Source organism: Lissotriton vulgaris, chromosome 2_1 (assembly GCF_964263255.1).
Source record: "Lissotriton vulgaris chromosome 2_1, aLisVul1.2, whole genome shotgun sequence".
Taxonomy (NCBI): domain Eukaryota; kingdom Metazoa; phylum Chordata; class Amphibia; order Caudata; family Salamandridae; genus Lissotriton; species Lissotriton vulgaris.
In genome coordinates, this window is record NC_141687.1 from 1,987,418,972 (window position 1) to 1,987,434,908 (window position 15,937).

The following is a 15,937-nucleotide window of genomic DNA, read 5'->3' on the forward strand; positions in this document are numbered from 1 at the left end:
TGGGAACGCCCTGGGACGCCGGAGCGTTCATGGAAGCGGCGCTGGGCAGCTGGTTGCAGGCTGGCGTAGAAACTCTGGACGACCTATACGAAGACGGCGAATTAATCCCATTCGAGACACTGGTTACTGATACGGGAATTCCAGCAGGCCAATTCCTCACACATGCAGCACTCATACGTGTACTTACAGGAGCCTGGGGTACCTCACGGTGGAATTACCGCCGCATCTACTGATACAATACCTACATGTGATGGGGAAGGGATCCCATTTGGTGCACTGGCTAGCGCAGGCCTTACACACGCATACACACTTTTCCTCACAGCACTTGCGAGATAAATGGACTAGGGACCGAGGGCGGGACTGGACTGACAAAGAGTGGGATAGGGCACTAGCCGGAACACTCAACATCCCACGCAACTCACGATTCAAAATTATCCAATATTATATTATACATCGGGCAAACCTGTCCCCGGACAAGATAAACCGCTATTTTAGGCTAGCGACAGCGTCCTGTCCTAGATGTGGATTAATAGATGCAGACGTCTTAGACATAATTTGGGCATGCCCCTCCCTACACAACTATTGGACAGTGGTCTTGACCCCACTGGCGTCGGGGACGGGTGGTGGATTGCCGCACACATGGGAGGCTTGTCTTTTGGGCCTTTATAGGCGAACGAAGTTGACGAAAGTCCCGGCTAGGTTCTGGGGCCTTGGACTCATAACTGCGAAAAGGCTTATTACCAAGCGCTGGAAAAATAGTGAACCTCCACAGGCTATATACTGGCGCCATTCATTTGATAATTGGGCGAGAGCAGAGAGCGTGGCGCTGCACAGGGAGGAAACTGCAGGTCTTCGTAAATACCCTATAGCCCAGACCTGGGATGACTTCTTGGCTGCTTTCCACAGTGTGTGTGTGTGTAGAGAGGCATTATTTAGACATACTTCCCCTTCTTCCCCAGTCCTGGGATGACACAGACAGGGGGACTACCTTGATGACGCTCCAAAGCTTGCGCCCTTTAAAGGAAATAGTTATCATTTCCGTTTGGACAAATGGTCACATCCGCGCGATACTGACTGTTGCCGCGCAGACAGCGATTCCCCCTCCCCCCCACCACCGCCTCCCACCCCCCCTCTGCGGCCGCCGTTGCATTTGCCAATTCACACTACGGACGGAAGCACGCGCACTCTACACACACACACATTTGATTTTTGATCTGTTCTGCTTTGTATATTGTTCGGTTCCTGATTTCTTAAGTATAGGTTTGGGTTTATTATCCTCAGAATGGGATATTTAACATTGCCTCAGTTATGGCTCCCTCTGGGATTCGTCCAAAGTCCACCAGCAAGGTTTACACGATGCTGATACACTGAGGTTCCCAGTAGTGAGTGTGCGTTAATTGGATGCTGAACAGATGACACAATAACATGAACGGGGGCATAATGACGGGATAATCACGCCTTGACACATGGAAAGGCGCCCAATGTCCAAATCACACATGCTCTGGTGCATCCTCTGCCAGGAATAATAACCTGTTGACAGACCTGGGCCAGCACTGCCTAGCTGTAGGCATGCCTGCTGGGTAGTATAAGCCTTGCCTGGCACCTGCACTGTATGGTTTCGGTGAAATATGTCTAATTTTATTTCCTTACCATGCAGGGAGAATATGGTACTGGCGTCCAATGTGCTACATTGTTGTTGTTTTTAGTAATCCTTGCGTAAATTACTGGATTCTTTTGTCATATTTCATTTCCCTTTGCTCGGGCATGAGAAATGTGTAGAACGAATGATAAAAGTACTAGTCTGATTGCTGTGATATTTTATCCTATGTGTCGAATTCATGTAACCTAATATCTAAAATGCATTAATAAAAATATTCAAACATAAAAAATGAATAAAAGGACCATCTCCTGCTGGATCGTACGCTATATCAAGATCTGATACGCAGTGGTAAAAAAGTAGCCTCTGGATGGACTGCAAACTCATTCTCTAAGGCCAAAAGCTGTCAACACTGCATTGTCATGAAGAGTTTCTTGTTCTAGACATCTGCCAGGCTGCAATGTGGGCTTCCCTCCATACATTCACAAAGCACTACTGTCTGGCAGCCAGGTTTGCCTAGAGCGCATTTTGCCCACTTAGTCCTACTGGACATTTTGGTTCGAGACAATTCACTGCAACCACCTACTAATAGGTATACTGCTCTGGCATCTGTTCAAAAGGTGAGGAATGTGCAGTTAGAAGTCTCTATCAGAAGAACAAGTCACCTTTGGGAAAGCTCTTTCTGCTACAGACTCTAGCTAACTGCAGATTCCTCACCAACCCTCCCATCCTCCCCATTCTGTGAACTGGCCTCTATCCATTAATAAGATTCCAAGTTAAGCAATCTGCATACTGGTTTAATTTGCAGTTGGGTCCTGCGTTGGAGGGTGCAAATAACCTTGAAAGAACTGACTATATTGTTCAGAATTGGCCCTGCACGTCATTTCCGGAGCAGAACAGCAACAGTGCAGAACTGCACGGCTATACCTATCGGCGTGCACAGGTACTACAGTAAAAGTTTCCAGATCCAGTCTGACACCTGGGGATTATTCAAAAGGTGAGGAATCTGCAGATAGTCTCTACCAGAAAGAGTGTTACCGAAGGTAAGTAACTTGATTAACGAATTTAAGGAATCCTTTTCTAGTTTCTGGAGTCAAAGTGTGTGCCAGTGCTGCTGCTTTTCTAAACAGTGGCACCCAGGGTGCCATGTATGCTGCTGATGATTCCCAGATGTCATCTATTGGTACCTGCAATGTGGTTTCCAATGTCCAGGGTGCTCTCCGGGGTGCCCAGGACAAGGACTGAGTCCAAATACAGTTTATTCGTTGCCAGGGGTATTGCAGACACCACTCATTTAGACAGCCAGTTTCATATGGTGATTTGGGTATGGTTACACAGACTATGCTGAGCAGGAGGGTGCTGGTGAACAGAATGCTGCTGACAATTTACAGGATGCCAGTGGTTTTGATACTTCACCAATGCTGTTTGGAGTGTGGCCACATGCACAGTCTGAGGATTGGTGTGTCTCACTGGTTAGAGGCGGCAGACCCGGAAGCAGAGAACGGCTCGGGACCAGGGTTCAATTCCCGACGCGGCAGGGTCGTGGACCAGGGTCAGCGGACTCGATAATTCTCGCCTCGGTGCCTACTCTAACCAGGGATCACACTCGGCAACTCTGGGCATTAGCTTGCCTCATCTCTACAACAGCCCCCCACATTCGCCGGGGATGCCTGGTTTCACCTTGGAGATACCCAGTAGGGACCATCTCACAGGGATAGCCAAGACGGGTTTCCCCGCGTTCTACAGCGCCACGATGCCTCAGGGCAGCAGTGCGCTTTACAAGACACATACATTTACAAGATACATACATTTACATTATGCGTCATATTTTACATTGTTGCAAAGAGCTTTTTCTATCCTAGGACTAAAACCTTGTACAACACAGATGATGGATATGCATTACAGAGTGACTGATAAACTTCATAAAGGTGCATGTGGCACCTTTTCAGTTTTTTTCAGGGGATACAAAAATCAAATTGCGGATACTTGGAAGGTGTCCATTACAGACAGTCATTGCTAGCCCTGATTGGAGAGAATGTTTGCAGTTCAGGGTGAACCTGAGGCACCTACTGGATTTAGTATCAGATTATAATGTATTAACAAGCAAAATGCACAACACATATGGGAAGTCTAAATGTAAGTAACCTTTAGATATCACTTTTCATTACTGCTCAATGGGACCTATTAGTGTTGAGCCCTTGTCTTTTGAACCTTTGAACAGTTGTGATGTTAAATATTTGACCATTCAGCCTATATTTCCTCCACTAACGCACCTGAGGTAGATGAGAGAGCCCATACACTAGACTAAAGGATGTGCTAACCATAAGTAGAGCTTCCAAGGGGCTGGTTATTACAAAATACAATATATCCAGATGGCTAGTGACACCCAGTAGGAGGTGCTATGACCCAGCAAATAAGACTGCAGCAAAGGGAATTCTTGTACATTCTACAAGGGGCAGAGCTGCAACCTCGGCCATTTAACTAGGATGCCTCTGCAGGAGATCTGAAGGGTACTCATAGGGTCTTCTCCACACATTTCTAAACCATTACTGCCTTCAGTCAAGGTCGGCACCTTACTTGGAAAAATCAATAGTTCAGAACATGCTTAGATCGCACTGCCTCTTTGGGCTCATCCGAGTTCCCGCGTTCAAATTTGTTTGGTATTGCTGGGTAGTGTTTATAAAAAAATACTGCACAGTATAAACAGGAAATTAGAAATTATGTAGGTTTGGTAATGGTGCTGCTGAAGAAAATAGTGTCACCCCTCAACGCCGCCGGCCAGCCTCCTATCAACGTCCTCGGATATTCTTATGCCAATTGGGCTGTAAAATTCTGAAAAGCCTAGAGATCAGGATGGATGGCTCTACATATGGACTTGGTTATTCTACACCATTATGACTCTCTATGGTGCAAAAAATGTCAGTGGTTCCATTTCAAAGATAAAATAAACCAAAACAAGGAACACGTCATCCATTTGAACACATGGTCCTGAAAGAACGTAATCTTTTCCTCTCCTCCTCTGGTCCACAACAATATTTAGCAAAAAAAGTCCATTAAAAATACGATGGTGCGATGGATTCGTTTTTTTTTGCATGTAACTACGCCTTTTACGAAAGTAATCATGGCTAAGTTCCAAAGGCGTACTATCCAGATATCAATGGAAGAGTTACAAAGCAGTGTTTCTACCTTCCCAGTGTACCCCCACTTTGGTAGAATTTGTTATAATCCAATCGTAGTAGCAGCTGTGCCAGGTCTGGGTTTATCTGGTGGTTGCGGACACTGGAAAGAATTCTGAAGAGCAAAGAAGAATGATTGTCGAAGGCCTGCAAGACACAAGAAGTGGAAGAATTAATAAATGAATCATCTTTCATAAATGCACCCCTCAGAACAGCTCATTTGAATGTATATACATTACTGTAGATTAGCATGCATAAATATTGCTGATAGCGGGGAGTCCTAATAAAGTTAACTTTGACCTGCTTTACACCTTTGTTCTTTCCTATTCTTAACTCGTGAATTGTATCCACAGCAGTTGAGAAAAGGAAGAAGTTAAACAATAGCAGCATCAGCCAGCTTAAGGCCAGGTCAAACTTTACACTGCTCCAGGATGAAGCTTCAAGAAAACTGTAATGACAGAATCCAGTGGAGAAGCCCACATAACCATTCTGGAGAATGCTACTGTGCCACTTTAGCTCTTGTGGTACGGTTGGGCTCCATTCACTGTGTAACAATGGTGATGCACTGTGGTTTTCAATCTGGCAATGATGGCATTAGCTGCTCAGCTAGTGCCAGTGTACCCAAAGGTCACAAAATGTAGGGTAAAAACGGATGTGATCGCTTCATGACTAAGTTTTGGACAATCAACTCACCGAGGAGAAACTGGGATGCAGAAAAGTCAGAAAAACAATGTCTTCATCTAGATAGTACACCAAGTGTCTTATTGAGATGAAGGAAGAGTGGGTGGGTCCTGTCTCTGAAACACCATGAATAGCTCCAGGGTGCAAAGGGCGTGAAGTTTGCTAATGTGCTTGGACATTGTAATGGCCATTAGGAAAGCCTATATTCCTTGACAGTAATTTCAAGTTGCAAGATGCACCTGACTCAAAAGACTTGTGCAGGAACCTTGTGAGAACCACATTAGAGCCTCAGGGCACCGTGAAGGAGGAGGGAATACATGCATAAGGCTAATTAGATTCATAGCCTTGTTGGCCGTAAGGAAGGTTTCACCGAGTCTTTCCAGTAAGCACTAATTACCGTTTAGTATGACTTACAGATACCCCACCTCCACTAGATCGTATGAACAATGGTTTTATTAATATATATATATACTAGCAGCCCGCCCCAGCGTTGCCCAGGGCAGAAGGGGGCTGGCGGCAGCATTTCAGGCTTGCGTGCACTCCCGCCCCGGCCCCCGCCCGCCACGACATTGTCTGTGTCCTGGACAATGTCGTGGCGGGCGGGGAACGGGGCGGGAGTACACGCAAGCCTGAAATGCTGCCCCCAGACCGTGAGCCTTACCGCAGTTGTTCCGGGCCAACCTCCCGCACCGGCTCCCTCCCGTCCCGTGTCCCAGAGCCTTACCTGAGCCGCCACTCCTCCCCGAGCTCCTCACTTCACCTCCGCTCCTCCTCGCAAGCCTGAAATGCTGCCCCCAGAACCTGAGCCTTACCGCAGTTGTTCCGGGCCAACCTCCCGCACCGGCTCCCTCCCCCGTCCCGTGTCCCAGAGTCTTACCTGAGCCGCTGCTCCTCCCCGAGCTCCTCACTTCACCGCCGCTCCTCCTCGTCATCACGTACGTTGCGGCCAGCGCTACGTCGTGGCCGTCAGTGTCGCGGCCGGCGCTACTTTCAGGGCACTACTTTTTTTTTTTTAAGTTATATTTTTAAATTTACCTTTTTTTTAAATTTTCTATAGCCTATATCCATCTGCACACCCTGAGGATTACAACAATGTATTGGGTGTGTGGATTGGGGCTGTGGTTCCCGAGTTTACCTTGCCATCTTGGAGGTGGGAGGGGATTGGGGTATTTGGACCTCAAGGCGGGGGGGGGGGGGTAGGGGGTTTGTAGCCTAGGGCGGGGGAGGGTGGTAGCGACCTTAGCCACGCATACCCCTTTACCATTCATGTCTTTACCACAAAATTGTGTGATAAAGGCATTCGTGGTAAAGGAATACATGGTTAAGGGGTATTCGTGCATCAGGCAGCCTGCTCGAGGCATGCGTGATTTAGCCATGCGTGCCTCTAGCACTACAACCACAATAATCAAAAGACATAATATACTTATTTTAAAAATAGACCCATTCTAAAACATATTTCTTGAGAAAACAATGACTAAGTACAAAAACGCAGTTTTAATCTTTACTTTCAAACTGCAGGGATAAGCAAGCCCCTAGACAAATCTCTATCATACCTACAGAAAAACAGATATCGCAATGGGGTTTGGTCAGATGATTCATCACAAGGGCAACGACAGATGGTGGAAACATCATACTGCCCAAAAGGAAAACACAGTTTCCATCTAAAGGAACCTAGGCAAAATCTGGTAAGAAGTGATCTCTCCTACTCTACATATGGTTCGACCCCAGGACACGTTTGGATCGCCACATATTTCCTAAAGGAATTTGTAGTGGGCAAAGCCACCTCCCTGTCCTGTCTCAACAGAAATGTTTCCTTTACCCACCTCTTATCCTCATTAATGGGGATTAGGTCAGTAAAGAGGCTAGGGCTTCCAAGGCTGGAGAAGTTATTCGGTGTATACTGTACTCATGACAGTGAGGGACCCATAGCACAGCCAGGCAATCCTCAATCTCTGCTAAAAAAAACTGAGAGGGGAGCTAGTTGTATACAGTCTTCAACATAATCTAGACCAAGCTACTCGTGCACTCAAGTTGTTACTCTTGGGGGAAACCCCTAATAGCTTGTGGAGCACCCACTTTTTTTCCAACTCCAAATTGCCCGTATTGGAACAACCCCAGAACCCAGCGTCATAGGTTAGGACAGTGACAGATCTATGTTTATAGCTCTCTATAAGCATGCAGAGCGGCTTATTCCCTATGCAAGTCGAGACTTTAAAGATCCATCCAGTAAACTGTGAAAAACTGGAGAACCTATTTGCCATATATGGGGGTCCACCTAAGGTGTTTATTGAAAGTGACTCCTAAATAGAGAAAAGAGTGCACTCTCTTAATGAGCTTGGCCTTAATGCAGAGTGCGCAAGTCTTCGCGTTCTTAGGGCCACAAACCATTACGAACGTTTTGGATATATGAGATTCCAGGTTAAGGCTCTCCATAAAGCAAACAAAACCATAAATGAGAGCCTCAGGCCTGCTGCAGGTTCTGGCTAACAAAACAGCTTCACCTGTGTAGAAGAGCACCAGCACTATTTTATTCTTTTTTTTGTGGCACGTCTGTACCTAGCTCTACCAGAACGGACTCTAGCTTATTAATATAGAGTAGGAAAAGGATTGGTACCAACACCCCCCCCCCCCCTGCCGAACCCCTCGCTGTAGGCTAAGAGTCAGGGTATTCCACATTACTCCCATATCTCACCCTGACATGAAGATTTAGGTGCAGCACTCTCAGAAACTGTACTGATTATGTCTCCTCCGCTAGCTGCCATAAGGTCACACAGTTTGGATCTGTTAACGCTATTGAATGCGCAAGACAGATCAATAAATGCGAGATGGATGGCACTGCTCTTAAGCTGCATGTGCTTACTGATTATGAGGTGTAGGGTAATACATTGTTCAATGGTGCCCAAGCCTTCCAAAAAGCTAACTACACCACCAACAAGAAGTTATTTTCGCAGATCCAAAGTTCGATTCTATCTAAAATAATGCGTCCCGCGATCTTAACTGAACAGTTTAAAAGAGAAATGGGCGGGTAACAGGCCAAGCCGTGTCTGTTCCCTTTTTTAAAAAGTGGGACCTCCATGACTTTGGGAGCCCAACCTCATAAAATGAGTTGAAAAAGTTTGTAAACAAAGAGGTGTAGGGGTTAGTATTGTTCGTGTACAGGTCAATCGGGACACCATTCTGGGACACTATTCTGGGCCAGGGGCTTTATTAGTTGGACTATGCTTGATATCTGTAATATCAAAAATCAAGAGTTGGGGGGAACCCAATGATGACGCTACCCAATAAGTTACCCAAGTGGTGATTATAAATACTGCTGGTGGTAATTACTGGATAAGGGTTTCCAGGATAACATGATATGACATAGCCATACTGTAATAACCTAGTCCAAACAGAAGCAGATATCAATGTGAAAATTGGATTGAGTAGGGACAGGCCCACTATCAGCGTCATCCTTCAAGTCATATGCATGCTGAAAATTGTTCAACCAGTCCTCCAGGGCAATGTGACAATTTAGAGCCAGCTTGGGTACTTCTCCCTGGGAGTAATTATTGACCAGGACAAAAGAGCAGTAAAGTTCTTATTAACCTTAAGACAGAACTCATCATTATAAAAGTTCACAACAAAAAAACCAACATTTGGTGCCCATTTTAGATAAAAGGCCTGGATAAGTCTACTCCCTTGTTCGATACGAGTTACAGAGCATCCTAGAGTAAGCTTGAACAATGCTAGTAGGCCAGCACTAGCCAACCCTGAGGGTGACTGGAGGGCATGTTGAGCAAAACTTACAAAGCTATTATAAATAGTGAAGTAGTGTGGCTCACTGGTTAGAGGCGGCAGACCCGAGAGCAGAGGACGGCCCGGGACCAGGGTTCGATTCCCGGCGCGGCAGGTTTCTGGACCAGGGTCAGCGGACTCGATAATTCTCTCGCCTCGGTGCCCACTCTGATCAGCGACCACACTCGGCAACTCTGGGCATTAGCTTGCCTCATCTTCACTAACGGCCCCACCAGACCGCCGGGGATGCCTGGTCTCACCCTGGAGATACCCATTAAGAGACCATCTCTCAGGGAAGCCAGGAAGGGTTTCGCAGCGGTCGAAGCGCCGTGGGACCCTACGGGTTAGTAGTGCGCTATATAAATGCCTATACACATAAAAGACAATCACCGTAGCCCAGGTTTCCTGCAACAAGACAATGGCAAAATGCTAAACCAAGTCCAACCAAGCTGAGATTCTATCTTAGCATTAACCCCTTGCAACATTTCAGCTGAGCACGCTAAGACTATGGTGCCCAGCATTGACTATGTTTAGAGATTGGATACCACTAGTGCAATCCAGTGTGGACCTGGGCAAGGGGGCTCTCCTGTTATTTGATGTTCCGTTCGGGGATCCTACTACACTCTGTTGGGTGACAATGGGTGAGGGAGCATCTGGCTTACAATTGCTATGTCCCGGGTCAGAGAGTCAGTCCATCTTAGTCAAGGAGAAGAGTGGCTCAAAACCTTTAGAGGTAATAAGCCGCGAGTGTTGCACCACATTTGTTGGATCAACCGGGCTCCTCTGCACGTGGGCCAGGTTGTTCTAAAAATAGGCTAGGGTCCAAAGCTGAATCAGCGCTTGTTGATTTAATGTCAGTGTCATTTTGCGCTCTACACAATCTGAAAGCCTTTCAAGGCAAAACAAGCGTGTGCAATACACACCAGGGAGAAGGTTTTTTTATTCATACAGAACTCTAGTTTTAGGGATTTAATGTGTGACCCTTTTTCATGAGTAGAAAGATTTGTGCACGTTAATAACGAAACCATTCAAAGCTCTTAAACCGCATTTTTTGCGGAACAGAAAATTAAGGAGCATTTGCAGAATCCTATCTATGCAAAGCTCACATCCAACTATCTATGCAAAGCTCACATCCGACTATCTATGCAAAGGTCAAGGGAACCGTATTTTTTTCCCATCGTGCTTACTATTTGCATACATTTGTGTCGTGCTGCCTCCGACCCTCCACAACTTTAGCTCGGATTGTGTAATATTGTCAAAGTTTAACACTTTTGTGGGATCATTAGCTCTGATTTTACAAACGTCATTGTGTTTGTGTGTCAGTTTAAATCCGCCTGTGATCCAACCAAACCTGTGAATCTGAACAAATCTGCATTTAAAGTGAAGAAAAGAAATGGGTGACAATAGGCCGGGCTTTTTGAACCACCGAATCCAGCCAGATTGTGAGTGCATATACAATGAATATGTATGAGAGAAGTTTGGATGCAGTGAATTTCAATGCAGATTATTTCCACGTTTAATAGTCGTTCCGAACACCGAACTGAGTTTTACTTACTTTTGATGAGAGCAGTATTAGATAAACATTGATTAAAACATGTCCCTTTGGTTGCACCTTTCACTGAATTAAGGCCCTTTATTAATCGCCACAGTATTTGCTTCCTTGTGCCACAGAAGTGTCAAGGCTTGTGTTTTGAGAGTACATCAATGGTGATACATTTATTCTGATTAATAAATCTTTAAACCATATACGTGTCAAGGCTAGATAAATACATAGCAAATGTAGTTTCACACTCACATATGTAATTACAATCAGCATTGAGACCATGCAAGCCCAAAAACAGAGAGTCACGCCAAAAACCACACAATGCTGTCTATTCAGGCACTGTTATCACACCAGGGCGTTCTCCCTGGCAGTAATTGGGCTTCTCACAGCCAAAGAATTCAAATAATATGGAAGAGAGTGTGGGGTAAATGCTGCTATGCCTGGGTGCCTTGTTTAACCCCCACCTCATCTGCAGGGGCTTGGAAAGTGCAGTGGCGATTTTAAGTTCCGCCTCTACCTAAAAGTGGGCCTTTTCAGAAACTGATGTAAAAATAAAATGAGGTTAGGCAGCACTTTGGCTCCCAAGAGAGGGTGCTTTTTTGTGACATTTACATTTTTATGCTCCTAGTAATTTTTGCAGATGCAGTGAATGTTACAGGCACAATGTGGTGTAGGGAGAGACAAATCTGCCGTTGTGTGTCTAAGAAAAGCACAATTATGCTGTGCAGACATGAGAGAGTATGGAAAATCTAAATGCTGCCATACTTTAAAGCAGCACTCTTGGGTTCGGAGCTTCCTTTAGCTTCTTCACATTTTTAAAAACTTTCATAGAAGGCTTGATTTTTTAATTAGGGCATGGGAGTTGTACATTTTTAAGTGGAGGCCTAAGTTCTGCAGGTTTAACTCTCACCACCCCATTAGACTTACACCAGTAATCACTTATCGGATACTGCTAACGTGTTTGACTGGTGTCAGTGAGTTATAGTTGAACTGGCAAGTTAGGGGTTAAAGTAGGTTTTTCCAGATTATTCCATTTGAACACATCTGACCACTAATACATATCACGTGATCTCCTTTCCAATGTACAAATGTCTCTCCAAAACAACAGTCTTCTGTTTCAGACAATGGTGTTCTAATGGTCTCCCACATACTGTTTGCAAAACTACCTCTTTCCTCAACTTATTACTAGGCTCTTAAATCTTCACATACTCAATAAATATACACTCCGACTGCCAATCTGTACTGATATTAAGAAAGAGTGCACCTCAAATTTGCATAAACTTCAAGTTTACAGTTGTACACTAACCCTCCTTCAATTCATCACCATATTCGGACTCCTTCATAGGTAAAACAAAATCTGCAGTTACATTTGTTACTCCAGGTAAATATGCAATCGTAGAACTGAACTTCTCCAAATGCATGGACACTTTATTCACCCTCTAAGAGGCTGTTGCCAGTCATTCACAATTGCTTCCATTTATGGTGGAAAGATACCATAGAGCCAACCACAGAGCAATTACCAGGGCTCGTCCACATCCATCACCATGTCCACCACCACCATGTTCCCACCACCACCATGTTCCCACCACCACCATGTCCACCACCACCAGGTCCACCACCACCAGGTCCACCACCACCACGTCCACCACCACCACCACATCCACCACCACCACCACATCCACCACCATGTCCATCACGTCATCCACCACCACGTCCACCACTCCCACCATGTCCACCAACACAAGGTCCATCACCACCATGTCTACCACCACCACCACGTCCACCACCATGTCCATCACGTCATCCACCACCACGTCCACCACCCCGTCCACCACCACCCCCATATCCACCACCAAGTCCACACTACCACCACGCCCACCACCACCAAGTCCACCACCACCACGTCCACCACTAAAGGGTCCACCACCCCCACCACGTCCACCAACACCATGTCCACCACCACCACCATGTCCACCACCCCCAAGTCCACCAACACCAAGTACTCCACCACCACGTCCTCCACCACCACGTCCACCCCCACCACGTCCACCCCCACCACCACCACGTCCACCACCACCACGTCCACCACCACCACGTCCACCACCACCACGTCCACCACCACCACGTCCACTCCCACCCATGACAGGTAAAGTGTCACTGGAGGGCAGGGGTAATAGGGGCTAGAAGTATTACACCAGACCCAAGATACATTTTGAAGAGGCAAAATGTCACAGGGACTCCTGTAAAAGCACTCGCAGCATTTCTAACTCACAGTGGCATAACTGCACGTGTCACTCACTCAAAACAAGCATTGGCAGAGCCAATAGGTCTCGCCTTTGGGACCTTGTAAGTGTTTCGTCATGCAACACTTGATGTTGTTGCACCAAGGATATTGTGCTGTATAACTAAACACTTATAAGGTCCCAAAGACGAGACCTATTGGCTATGACAATGCTTGTTGCTCCTTGCCCACCACTGTGCCCCTAGCACTGTGCTTGTGTACCAGGAGCGCGTGGTGGGCATCTTTTTGGTCTATTGTCCTGGGAGCACTAGGAGGGGGCTCTTGCCTTCCAGCGCTTGTGATTTACCTGTTCGTGGCAGGAGAGAAGGGGCCGCAGGAGCAGCAGAGACTTTGCTCTGAGAAACATGTCTGGCCAGTAAGCCAGGCAGCTGTGGCCTGGTTGAGGGTGTGGCTGATGGCCGAAAAGCAGAAAGTGAGCCTGCCTTGTGGTGGGCGGGGCTCCTGTGGTATCGATGAGAGCCCGTGTGCTGCCACTGCCAGGTGATTGACAAACAAAAAGAAGTCAACGGAAGGGAGACTTCGCTCTGGTTCCAGCAACGCGCTTGAGGGGAGTCTAACCCTGTGAGGAGAAGCCAGTTGACAGAGATTTTGCTCCGTGGAGATCAACGGGCCCTACTTTTCTGGCAAAAGGAGGAGGGCACATGGTGACCGGAACCCTACTTCACTGAGCAGCAGACGGCTGCAACTGGAACGACAATGACGACGGCGGCGGTGGTGGTTGTTTTACGCAAACGCTTAACATATTGCATCTGCCAGCTGCTTGTGGTCGATAATGGGCGAAGATGAGCCTGGTCTTCGTCTGGCGCACCCACAGGAGCACACAGAGCTTAAGAATGCTCGCTGGATAGTGCCAGGTGTCTCCTGGGGGTTGGTGTCCCTCCGCAAACCAGTTCTCGACATTGTGCCACGCTTCTGCGAGAGGACACAGTGCCTAAGAGTGCTCACCATTAAATCCCAGCCTCCTCGGGTCCAAGGGTCTCCTGGGGTTTGTTGTCCGCCCAGAAAGCAGTTCTCCATGTTCTGCCCCACACAATATTGCTATCAGGAAAACCACCTTCTTAAGACTTGAAGCGATGACAGGATAGAAGGAGAAAAAATAGTAGAATTATGTATGTAGTGGATGACTGGAAATGTGGGATTTCGGTTTCTGGGGGAATTGATAAAAAAACTAAAAGATCATCATGTTTGGATGCTTTCCAAGTACAGTGGAAGCCTATTTAACAGAATATAAAATAAAGAATTAATTCTATTTTTCAGCATTACTTCTAAACTGAGATATTGTATCGCCAGGATGTGTGTCCAGTGCTTTGGTGCTGAAGAGAAGGTTGAAGATAGTTTTGATTTTGGTTGAACTGAACATAAAACAAAATACAACATCCACTTTTGGCTTCCAGACAGCCAATTATCTTTGGGTTTCTTGCCAGATGCAAATATTTAGTGAGAAAACCAAAACAAGGGGATGATGTACCCAGATGCGGTCATACATGTATAATGAGAACTGTCACACAACCCACATCATTCGAGGGTGATCAGATTCTCAAAATAAAAAATGGGGACATGTCATAGATATAGAAGTAGGACTACGGTTTGCAGTCATTATCAACATAAAAGTAGGAGTACTTGACAGCTGTTTTAGACATAGACAAGGGACTACAATGGCAGCTCCCTGCACAGACCGAAATGAAGCATTACAGAAGACAAATCAGAGGTCTTTTATTGGCTGTAAACATTAATTCAATTTAAACAGACTTTGCCTCAACATTTGCTATAGTTGGTGACCACCCTTGTTTTGAAATTCCAAGTATGTTTTCTTATTAAATAAGTATATATATATATATACATATATATAAATATATATATATATATATCATGACTTAACTGTCAAAATAAAGACAATCGCAAAATTGAAGAGTTTGTGCTCGGTTATTCATGATGGAAGAAATTATTTCCACTGGAGCATCAGTTCCTGACAGACATAATGCAAACTGGACCATCAGGCCAATGTTCTAAAATGTAACATTATGAGTTTGGAAATGGGTGAATATTTCCACCCATCGTTCCTCTGCAGTCTTCTTCTGGTCAATCCATGTGGTGAGTCTATCTGCTGTGTATTTTCGTACACAGGTGATTTAATCAAAAAGCTCCTGTTCATTCATCTCAAATGTGCTTGATACAGATTGTACAAATAACAGAGACATTTTAACATTATCCCATACAGGAACAGCATCAAGAAGGATCCAGGAAAAAGAGTTCAAGTAAGAAAAAAATGCCCCCCATCAAGTAATCAATACTGCTATTGTAGAAAGCACATACAGAGTTCTAGATTTTGTTTCTGGTGAGAGTCTTTGTTCTTTGAGGGATTTAAGAAGCTACTTCACCCTAAGGCCCATGAAGCAGGCATCCCTCCTTTCCTTCAATTTTCCTATTAATTGTGTAATTTGTCTTGCAATATCTATAGCATTTGCATGCTGGTTTTTCATCTCTTTTATTGTGTCACTAAAAAGAGCCAGTTGGTTGCGCAAAAACCAGAGCCAGATTTCAGCAAGAGGGTTTTCGAAAAACATGACAATTGCTGTTGGGGGTTTTGTATGAGACAACAAATACGAACGTAGGGCTAGGAACAGTTTTAGCACCCAGCGAGTGTTGTACTTAGGAGTCGTTCATAATCTATATCAACAACCTCACACAATTCTTTCAGTTGTTCAGTTCAGACAGTGTAAATGTGGAAATATCTGTACAATTTTAACACAAAAGATTCTATGTCCATTGGCAGCCCATCAGCAGCGGTTTGCACTGCATTAAGGACAATGTGTGCTGCACAACTTGCCCCAAGTACTTTATTATATTATGAGGAATAGCTTCCT

The 15,937-nt window shown here is 45.6% G+C and overlaps 1 protein-coding gene across 2 annotated transcripts in view; it reads right to left on the bottom strand.

Annotated features, from left to right (window-relative positions):
• TUBGCP4 (tubulin gamma complex component 4) overlaps window positions 1-15,937 on the bottom strand; it is a 378,854-nt gene that overhangs the window by 21,521 nt on the left and 341,396 nt on the right. The window contains exon 17 of one of the 2 annotated variants that reach the window (XM_086958209.1): window positions 4,784-4,920. In XM_086958209.1, the coding sequence (XP_086814335.1) occupies window positions 4,784-4,920 (137 nt within the window). Of the gene's footprint in view, window positions 1-4,779; window positions 4,921-15,937 lie in introns of those variants that run through there. The other variant, XM_086958210.1, reaches the window with a different exon arrangement.